Source organism: Miscanthus floridulus, chromosome 1 (genome assembly GCF_019320115.1).
Source record: "Miscanthus floridulus cultivar M001 chromosome 1, ASM1932011v1, whole genome shotgun sequence".
Classification (NCBI taxonomy): domain Eukaryota; kingdom Viridiplantae; phylum Streptophyta; class Magnoliopsida; order Poales; family Poaceae; genus Miscanthus; species Miscanthus floridulus.
Genome location: NC_089580.1, coordinates 22,699,932 through 22,710,890, shown reverse-complemented (window position 1 = coordinate 22,710,890; position 10,959 = coordinate 22,699,932). Strand labels below are relative to the sequence as shown.

The window sequence follows — 10,959 nt, the reverse complement described above, 5'->3', positions numbered from 1 at the left end:
TTGTGTGTTGCACGCGAAGCAGCGAAGGCCAGGCTTGAGAGAAGCTACCTTAGCTAGCTAACCAATACCCATTGCCGCAATGGAAACGGAAGCGAAAGGCGGCATGGATCCCGCCTTGTACAAGGCCGCGACGCAAGGGTGCGTGGGGATCCTGAGGAAGCTGGTGGTGAACGACGTCAAGATCCTCAACTCCAAGACGCCGCAGGACAACACGGCCCTCCACCTGGCCGCCTTGCACGGCCACCCCAAGTTCGCCCAGCAGCTCCTCGCCGTGAGCGAGGAGCTGATGGTCGCCAAGAACGCCGACGGCGACACCGCGCTCCACCTAGCCGCCAAGACGGGCAGGCTGAAGGTGTTGGACCTGCTCGTCGGCCTCGCGCGGGCCTGGCCGGAGGAGCCCAACCCGGAGGACACGCTGCTCAAGAGCCCCCTGATGATGACCAACAATGAGGGCAACAACCCGCTGCACGAGGCGGTGCGGCACCGTAAGACCGCCGTGGCGCTGGCGCTGCTGGACGCCGACCACAGCCGCGCCCACGACCTCAACGAGAAGATGGAGTCCCCGCTGCACATGGCTGCCCGCGAGGGCCTCGTCCATGTCGTCCGCAAGGTGTTCGATTTCGCCTGGGTCGAGCCGGCGGAGTACGTGCCATCTGCCGCCGTCAGCGGCACGGCTCTGCACCAGGCCGTGCTCGGCGGACACACCAGTACGTAACGTGACCTAACACTCCGTAATTGATTTGTTTTCGAGCACATGAATGAAAAGAGACGTGCGATTTTCCATGGGATGCATTGTAGAGGTTGTGGAGATCATGCTGGAGAGGCAGCACGCGGCGCTGCTGGACATGACCGACCCCAACGGCAACAACGCGCTGCACTACGCGGCGCAGAAGAACAACTCGCACGTGGTGGAGCTGCTGCTCGGCAAGAAGACGCAGCTGGCCTACAGCCGCAACAAGGATCAGCAATCCCCGCTGCACGTCGCCGCACAGTACGGCTCGACGGCGGTCATCAAGGCGCTGCTCCAGCACTGCTCCGATGTGTCCGAGATGGAGGACGGCAACGGCCGCAACGCCTTCCACGCCTCCGTCATCAGCGGCAAGGCGAACGCGCTCAGGTGCTTGCTCCGCCGCGTCCGTCCCGCGGAGCTGCTCAACCGCGCCGACAAAAACGGCGACACGCCTCTGCACCTCGCCGCCAAGATGAGCCACGTCCACTCCGCGCTGATGCTGCTCAGAGACCGCCGCGTCGACCCCTGCATCCGCGACCACGACGGCGAGACGGCGCGCAGCCTCGTCGAGAAGAAGCTGCACACCGGCGTGACGGATGCCCACGAGATGTACCTCTGGAAGCAGCTGAAGCGCCAGGAGTCCGCCAGGTGCCGCAAGCAGCAGCTGCCGCCCGTCACCTTCTCCGGCGACAGCAGGACCTCCAGCCACAAGTACTTCGAGCGCAGCGTCGAGACTTACATCCTCGTGGCCACCCTCATCGCCACCGTCACGTTCGCCGCCACCTTCACCATGCCCGGTGGCTATAACCAGGAGACCGGCATCGCCATCCACGGCCACGACACCGCCTTCAAGATCTTCGTCATCTCCAACACCGTCGCCATGTGCAGCGCCATTGTTGTTGTCTACTGCTTCATCTGGGCATGGAAAGATCCCCTCAAGTTCAAGATTGACCAGCTCGTGTGGGGCCACAGGCTCACTATGATCGCTGGTCTAGGCATGCTCGTCTCGCTCATGGCATCAGTCTACATCACCGTACCACACAAATCACGGTGGCCCGCCTACGTCGTCATCGCCATCGGCATGAGCACCCCGGCCGTCGTCGTCCTCATGCTCGGCCGGGATGTGATTTTCGTCCCGCTGTAGCTACTACTAATCATCAGTCGTCAACTTCTCCCATCTGCAGGTGCTAATAATTTGTGTTGTAGAATAAAGTTTCTTGATCTCCATCGGACCATTTTCAAAATTAGAGTTAGAATAACCTAATATCCTACTGAAGCTTGAGACAGGTTAGAGACTTTCTTTTGAACCATAGCTGCCAAAAATCTTTCAGTGATCTTCAGTTTGTGACTCTCTTTTTTTTTCAGAATTGCTATAAGTCAGTCGGTTGATTTAGCCCCATGCGACATGCGATTTTCTGGCCGCTAGATCAGAAATTGCACGGTCACGGTGCTCCGTCAGTTGGTCGCGCGAGACGGGCTGTCGGTCCCCACCACATGCTCGTGCTCCAGCGTTCCAGGTCCCGGTCGTCCAGAATACACGCACGTACGTCCATGGTTGGCCCGTGTACGCCCACGTCTACGCCCGTGTATAGCTCCAATGGAATACACGTAGTATGTACCGTCTCCAGCCCACATTTATATTTGTATTTTTTCTGAAATTTGTGAATAATTTGTGAACAATTTGATGATATTTGTGAACAATTTGATATATATTTATCTGATATCTGAAATCCATATAAATAATTTGTAATTTTTTTCTAAAAAATTTGTCATATATTTGTGTTATTCTCAAATTACACCACTGTGTCCATTAAATTACACTGAACAAGTCATTGTAAATATAGTAATAATTTAATGTAAATATAGGTAGAAGACAGTGTAAGTGTATAAAAAAATTCAATTAATAGCAGGCACAAAAACAACTAAATGTCATGTAGACAGATTTTTTTTTAGAATTATACACAACAAAACATCCTGACTGACAGCACATCAGCCCACTTTAGTTTTTGCGCTCTCTCTCTCTCTCTCTCTCAATTTGTAGGAGAGTTATGTATCTTTGATGAATTAAGAACATGAGGACAAGACAATCTTCAGAGAGGTGGCAACCCACTATTTAGGGCTTATTTGGGAGGCTCTCGGCTTGTTCGCTGGTTGGTTTCTGGGCTGGTTTGGGCTAGCCGGTGCTGGTTTGCTGTGAGAGAAAAACACTGTTGGCTGGCTGGTTTGGGCTGGCTGAAACCAACACGCGAACGGGCCGTCTGACTCCATACCACGGTACCCCATAGAACCCGAGCCGCTTCCAGCTCATTTTAGAGGAAGAGAGGAAAACAGTTTAGGAGGAGAAGGCCTTCAAAATGAAGCCTTAGTTTTTGCTTATCATGCATGTTATAACTACTATACTATTAATATCTTTTGAAGTATTCACCGAGGAAATTTAACATGGGATAGTTTGTTCCATTGTTACTTAGGGTCTGGTTGTTAGAGCTGCAGTTCTTGGACATTTGACTCAAACATAGGCTTTGTGACTTTTGGCTGTTAGCTGTTGGATTTTTCGTATTGACTTTCGTAATAAAATTTTAGCTTTTTAGCACATCAAAAGCTAGAAAAATGCTCTCAACATGTTTTTTCAACTCTTAGTATATTTCCTCGTAAGTCAGTTTTTCAAAAGCCAACTCAACAGCTGAGATGCTTGTTTCAGCTTCTGGCTTTTGATTAGTAGAAGCCAAATAAACAAGCCCTTACTACTTATTTTTCGTCTGAGATGAATTTTGAAAGTTTAGGAAGTCAATACTCTCTTAGTACATGGCTAGTATTGATTTCGGCCAACAAGTGAGTCTAGCTTGGCATGTAAAGATAGGTCCACCCTGTTGGAGGGTTATACTCGTATCCCTGAGTGCTGGATCCCCAAAGGTCAACTTGCTTCATTTGAAAGGGTTTCCAAAATGGTGGGTTGGCGGCATCGTGAAGCCACCTTCCGAAGGACTTTGAAGTGGAGCCAAAGACGCATCACCGCTGGCTTCCGAAAGAGGTGCGTTAAGATATCCTCGGCCGATCTCAGATCACAGCCCCTTGGGAAGGCACACCTCAAGTCCCACTGTATTTGTCAGGAGCGACACTTCGGAACTCGGAAGGCACACAAAAAGGAAGAAAGTGACCACTAGGCTAGGAAGGCAAATCCTATTTGAATTCTTGTTTAGATTTGTACTGAGAGATACTAGAATGCCCCTAGGATACATAGAATATGCTTAGAATCTAGCTCTTAAGTGAGGTCATCACAGTCCGCCAATTGTAACTTTGGCACTACAGATAGCGCTTCGCTCCAAGGAACGGGACACAGTAAGCTCTTTTTTTACCGGAAGGACACAGTAAGCTCTATTGGGAATAACACCATTACGAGTTGATTTTTTTTAATTTTAACATTTTTTGAAAACTAATTTTAAATCTAACACGGTCGGGTTTTTTTAAAACTAACACTGCCCTGGCGCGGCCAAATGCCTGTGCCGTGCCACGCATGGTGGTGCGGCAGAGGGTTGACGTCGCGGTGACCGGAATCGCTGACCGCTGACGGGGCAAGGCCTGCCACGCCACCGATCTTGGCGCGGCACTGCCGCGTCCTGATCCGTGGCGTGGCAGAGCCGAATAAATATCGCGAGCGAGCCCCCCGCCCGCACGCACCCCTGCCCGCCCGCTCGCCGCCGCGCAGCGCCCGTACGCGGCCGCGCCTGCCCGCCACCAGCCGCCCGCCTGCCGCCAGCGCCCGCACGCGGCCGCGCCCGCCCACGCCCACGCCCACGCCGGCCGCACCACGAACGCCGGCACGTCAAGGCCGTCCGCTCCTAAGGTACCTCCCTCTTAATTTCATGTTATTTTGATTATTATTATTTTAGGATAATTAGTGATTTAGGATAATTAGTAATATAGGATAGTTAGGGTTTTATGATTGTTATTAATTTATGATAGTTAGTGATTTAGGATAGTTAGGTTAGTGAATTTGTTTGTGATTTACGTAGATAGTTTTTAGGTTTGATGTTAGGATTTTGGGTTTAGATATTGATTAGGTATTTATTATTTAGTTTATAGTTAGTTATTTAGTTAGGGATTTTGGGTATAGATACTAGTTTACAAATATCGGTATTTACTAGTACGTGATACGTCAATTTTGATGACTTCATGAAATTTTGTCAAATGATTATATTCCTAGTGAAGCTGTTTAGGTTACTAGTACGTGATATGTCCGTTAATTTTACTTTGAATATATACATGTGCTTTCATATTGCATAACAAGTAGTTCAAATTTTGCAATGCTATATAAAGTTAATTTGAATTTTGTTAATTTGAATACTCTAATGCTTTGTTTATCAATTTATAACAGGATGGCCCCTCCCACGCAGCACCCGTTATACCTCATTCTTGAGGTGGAGTACGACGACCAGCACCGAGCACACATCTTGAGTGACAACGACGCAGAGGTGGCCTTACCTACTTTGAGACCCCGCACGGACACCAGGGCGCGCCAGTGGGACAAGCGTTATGCGTCGTACATACGGCGTGTCGGCTTCCTCGAGCTTGTCCGTGTTGTCAACCACGGTCTTCCACCCCTTGACCCAGCACTACTTATTGCAGCTATAGACAGATGCGAGTGCATTCTTTGTACGCAAACTTTCTTATAACAAATTTAAGGCAACTAACAGTCATTCTATTCTTATAACAGGTGGAGGCCTGAGACCAACACATTCCATCTACCTTGTGGCAAGATGACCTTGACCATACAGGATGTTATTTTTGGCCTTTGGTTGGGGAACTTTTTAGTGACAGGGATAGTTGACAAAAATCACTGGAGGGAGCTGGTGGCTTAGTTTACTGGCTTTCTTCCACCGGACGACGAGGCTTCTAAGAAAAATAAGTGAGAAATTGAAGTCTATTTAATACTTGCATTGCTTTCCTATAGACATCGGGTCTCATGTTCTTGGGTAAATTTCAGAAAAAAAAAAACTTCTGGTGTTTCGTCATCCTGGATCACGGAGTGCTTTGATTACTTAGACCCACAGGCTGAGGAGGCTCAGATTGACATGTTCGCTCGAGTGTGGCTCTAGCACTTTCTTGGTGCTTTTCTCTTCCCAGACGTCTCGGGCAACACCATCAACTGGATCTTCCTTGACATACTACGCCAGCCGTGGAAAAACATAGCGGCGTACAGTTGGGGCAGCGCAGTCCTGGCATGGACGTATCGACAGCTATGCGTTGCCTGCCGCCGCACCTCAAGGTATGTGAACCTTAGAGGTTGCTCGTACCTACTCCAGATTTGGTGTTGGGAACGATGGCCCGTTGGGAGGCCACTTAGTACTGGTTTACCGGTAAGTACTTTGGTTCATTATATTCTTCGATATGGTTACATATGATGAGTTTATTAATGGCTAATTCATTATTATGTTCAATACAGCAATGGACCGGATAGGATACACTCCCTACAGCTCTGTTTATCTGGACAGAATCATAGTTAGTTAGAGGGAATGCGAGGCGCGAGTATATGGAGTACACGGACGGTCTCGACGTCCTGACACAGCAACATGTTACGATCTCTGTACTATCATACATGTGTCTTGTTTGATCTACACTGTATCATAACCTAACTTAATTATGAAATTTCAGATGCATTGGTGTCTTTGGGATGCTTCGGAGCTCTAGTACTATCTCAGTCCTATCACTATAGACGAGTCAGACGAGTATCGCTGCGACGTCCCTCTTATTTTCTTTCATGTGGTCGAGATTCACTTGCCCATCATGGTCTATAGACAGTTTGAAAGAATGATAGGCTACCCACCACCGCTTTACTCCACCAACCAAGGATTGCACGGGTGTGTTATCGATTAATAACAAAGCTACAATTCAGAGGTGTGTGTGGTACAACTAACATCATTTTGTTGTAGGTATGACCGTAGGAAGAGGTAGAAGACCAAGGATTGGTGCGTGACACACAGCGCGTACATCCATTTGTGGCAGAACAGGGTACGATAGCCGGTCCGTGCGGGTCCTCCACATGACCAGCACACCTTCGACGAGTACCTACGGTGGCTTCACAGGTCTACGATGACACATATCAAGCCCCCGTACACTGAGAAGGCGATTGACGAGGACTTGGAGGAAGATGTCATCGAAGATGTGTACGACGTTACCACTAGGGAGGACACACAACTACAGAGAGCCCCACTTCAAAGATACGTGGTAGGATACTTGAATGGTACAATTTATTATCCTTTTGGTATTAAGTATGTGTACCAACCGCGTTTCTGTACCCAGGCGATACAATTGTTAAGGATGTTCAATGAAGCAGCGTTTCAGCTTCACGAGTCTAGAGGATAGGGGTCAGGCGTTCTCACGGCTTTTGTGGAGGTAAACATAAACTTGTCCATTTCGAAAATATTTCTTTAGTGTATATGCGTTTGGGAAATGCACTAACTTTAATGTCTATTTATGCAGAAGATAAAGAAGAGCTGTAGGAAGCTAGCTCAGAAGCTGAGCTGCATGGACACTCCTTATGAGGAACTGCCACTCCCGGCTTGGTTGGGTGGTACGTCTTCAGCCTTTTTGAGGACACCAGCCGGCTCTTCTCAGCCTATGATAGGTGCCACTTCCATGGTGCATACACCACCACATCATAGCGCTAGGAAAGGACCCTACAACCAAGGACGACGACGATGACGATGACCCCCCCGGGCTTCCATAGACAGCACGACCAGTGGGATGATTGGCCGTTGGACGAGATCAGCATGTGTCAGCTAGGTGGTGCCTCGCTTGGTACCCAAGGAGCTTCACAGATACTAACAAAGGTAGTTTCTTTAAATACGTATGCTCCATGAACTAACGATCATAAAGAATTATAACTAATCGTGCATATCATATACTTGCAGGGTACGAGCCGTACGCATCGTCGATGCGACCATACCGACGTTGGCTATAGTCCCAATATGTTGCCAACAAATCCGAAGAGACAGAGGCGTCCGAGGGATCCTTACACTCCTGGGTCTTAGTTTGTTAGGTCAAATGAATATTGGTGTTCGAAACTTGCGGGGTTATTTGGTTATGTTATGTCAAACTTATGTCAAACCAATGAAAATGTTATGTGGTCAACTTGCGTACGGACTTCATTTATTTGCTTCATATTCAGTTTCTATGCGTCGCGGCAGCACTGCTGGCGAGATTAAGTAGCAACTAGTTTAGGAACCGGCAGTCCTGCCGTATCTCGACGTCAGTGGCCGGCGTCTTGCGCGACGGGTTGAGGAAGTCGGGGTCCATGATCGTGTCGCCGTCGATCCTATAATATGGGGCCAAAAAGCTCAAGAAATAAGTTCCCTTAAAAAAATATTCGTTTCAATCCGATCTAATTTTTCGTCAAGCACTACTTAGAATAACTTCCACTATCGGCGCGACGTGTTCTGATTAAACCGTCTAGGTACTGTTGGACGGGCGACGGGCGCGGCGGTCAGGCGGGCTTGCTGCTCGGGCAGGCGGGACTGGCCGTGGGGTTTTATTTGGCTCTGTCGCGCCACGGATCAAGGCGCGGCACTGCCGCGCCAAGCTCGGTGGCACGGCAGGCCCTGTCCCGTCAGCGGTCAGCGATTCCGATCGCCGCCACGTCAGCCCTCTGCTGTGCCACCATGCATGGCGTGGCATAGGCATTTGGCCGCGCCAGGGCAATAGGCGCGATCCAAAAGTGTTAGCTTTTTTAAATAAAAAACCCGGCCATGTTAGATTTAAAATTAGTTTTAAAAAAAGTGTTAAAATTAAAAAAAAATCTACGAGTTCTACTTTCGCACCATTTCCCACCTGCGAAGGTCGATTGTTTCCAACGCCCAACTCTTGAATTTAGGAGGCCTGAAAGGTTCCTGACAATCAATCGTCGTCTCGTATGTGGAGCGAGCTGGAATTCTTCCGGCCCAAACGGCCGGACGAAAGCCTTCACCAAACGGAGCGCGCACCAAAAAAAAAATATTACGTGATTCCCGTGCCCACGCAGCCAATTTCCGCGCTCCGCCGAACGGTGGCAGCAAATTTCCCGCGGCGCTGGTGAGAACGGACCATCTACGGGAATGATGGCCCATGCATGTAGCACCACGCACGTTAGTTTCTCTCCTTTTTTTTCTTTTTTATTCTTCTCATTTCTTTTCTTTTATTTTTATTTTGTTTTCTTTTTCCTTTACTTTTTTTCGTGCTTCATTTATTTTTTAATTTTTTGTTTTATGTGAATTATTATTATTATTTTCATTTTTAATATTATTTATCTTTCTTTTATTTCTTTTTTCTTTTCTTTTCTTTCCTTTCCTTTTATTCTTTATTTTTTCTTTCCTTGCTTCAATGTACTTTTTATTTTTGTTTTTGTGACTTTTTCATTACTCTTTTCATTTTTATGTTTTATTTATTTTATTTATTTATTGCTTTTACTATAATTAATTTTTGTGTTTATCTTATTTTATTTTATTTTATTTTATATTTTTGTTCTTTTTGTTTTTCTTGCTTTTTTTCTTTTCTCTTTTTTGTCTTCATTTTGTATAGTTTTTTTCTTTTTCTATTTTGCTCTAATTAATTATTTTTCATGTTTACTTTTTATTTTCTGTATTCCATGAGATGCAACGATTTTCATGTAGTATACATGTGATGTTCCATGATGTATTTTGTAATGTTCACGTAATATACAATAATGTTCTATGATGTATTATGATGTTCATGTAGTACAAATGTGATGTTCTATGATATTTTTTGTTATGTTCATATAGTATACATGTGGTGTTCCATAATATATTTTATAATGTTCACGTAGTATACAATGATGTTCTATGCTGTATTGTGAGTTCACGTAGTACACATGTGATGTTCATGTAATATATATGTCGGTGCAGAAAGTGATCAACACGTAAATATTTATAGTTTTGTCGTACGTTGTGATGGGATGTGGTCTAGCACTTAATGACATAGTATTTATACTAGTTCGGGCAACGTGCCCTACGTTCAGTTTGAGTCGGTCGGTGACTTTATTCCTGAGCCCAGGTGCTCGAAGTTTACTGTGGGGTTACAAACGGAAGGGAGAAAGATGGGGTTGCAAGAGTGTAACACCCCGGTATTATGCCATCATTTAGGTACTGCAAATCATACATATCATGCATCAGCAAGCATCCTAATCATGCATGCCTAATCATGTAAATAATAACTGAAACCCTGCTTCGAAACATATGAAACATGCTCGTGAAACATGAATGTTGCATACACTTGTTTATAGTTGTTTTTGCCCTAATTATGCTTGCTAGGTTAGTAAAACATGTTTGGCTATCATTGTAAATCATCTAGAATTATTTAGCACAATTTTTGGAGCAAAGTTTGTATTCAAATTATTGCCAAATTTTGCTTTAAAAATAATTCTCCAAAATTAGGGTTTTGAGTTAAAATTGACTTTAATTTTATAATTCAAAATCTATCAAGAATTGGACTTTGGTCATAAAAGCAAAGTTGTAGAGGATTAAATTCTAAGCAACTTTTATTTTTGGACCATTTTCAAAAGAAGCCATTTTCTTGCTCAAAAGGGTATTTGAAAACTGCTATTTGAAATTCTCTTAAAAATCAAAAATTGAAAAAAATGCTTTTCTTCTTTCACGAGCCGCCGCCTCGCTTCTCGGCCCACGGCCGAAGCCGGCCCGGCCTGCTGCAGCGCCTGCCGCTCACGCGCCCCGCGTTCGGCCCAGCCCAGCGCCGCGTCCAGCCTGCCCCAGCGCTGCGCCACGCCGTTCCCGCGCGTCGCGTCCCAACCGCGCCAGGGCACGACCGTCGCGTGGCGACCATGCGCCGACGACGCCCGCCGTGCGGTAGCCACGGCCTGCCTCGCCCTCCACGCGCGCGCCTTCTTCTACCCGACCACGCTGCCTCCTGCTCATTCCCCCTCCCGCTCTCTCAGACGCAGCGCCAGCAGCAGCAGCTCGCGCCCGCACTTGCCACGAGCTCCGCCACCGCGTGCCGTGCCTCTCCGACGGCATACCCCTCCCATGCCTCCATTCCCCTATTCCCGCCGCCAGCAGCTCCGCCTAGCCTCCCTACTTCGCTTGCAGCCACCGCCGTCGAGGTAAGGACCAAGCTCGGCCGCCTCCTTCCTCTCCGATGAGCGCGCTGCCGCGGCCAGGTGGTTCATCACGTCGCCGGGCCACCTCCACCATCCCAGCCGGTGCGGCTCGGCATGGCGTGCACGC

The 10,959-nt window shown here is 47.5% G+C and overlaps 1 protein-coding gene across 3 annotated transcripts; it reads left to right on the top strand.

Moving 5' to 3' along the window:
* On the top strand, positions 1–2,328 carry LOC136475905 (ankyrin repeat-containing protein NPR4-like). Of its 3 annotated transcripts, none has more exons than XR_010763314.1 (3): positions 1–707; positions 799–2,017; positions 2,096–2,328. XR_010763314.1 is itself a non-coding variant. In XM_066473577.1 (3 exons), exons 1-2 carry the CDS (start codon positions 80–82, stop codon positions 1,872–1,874), a joined length of 1,704 nt encoding a protein of 567 aa, XP_066329674.1. In that variant the 5' UTR covers positions 1–79; the 3' UTR covers positions 1,875–1,914; positions 2,096–2,328. The 3 variants fall into 3 exon arrangements, 2 of the variants coding, with proteins under 2 accessions (XP_066329674.1, XP_066329663.1); XM_066473577.1 differs by having other exon boundaries at positions 799–1,914; XM_066473566.1 differs by having other exon boundaries at positions 799–2,328.
* The last annotated feature ends 8,631 nt before the right edge of the window (positions 2,329–10,959 follow it).

Excerpts from the sequence above, each read along its gene's own strand:
- LOC136475905 (XM_066473577.1), top strand. The coding sequence starts at position 80 with ATGGAAACGGAAGCGAAAGGCGGCATGGATCCCGCCTTGTACAAGGCC. Across the intron at positions 708-798 it reads CGTGCTCGGCGGACACACCA|AGGTTGTGGAGATCATGCTG; the intron begins GTACGTAACGTG and ends GATGCATTGTAG.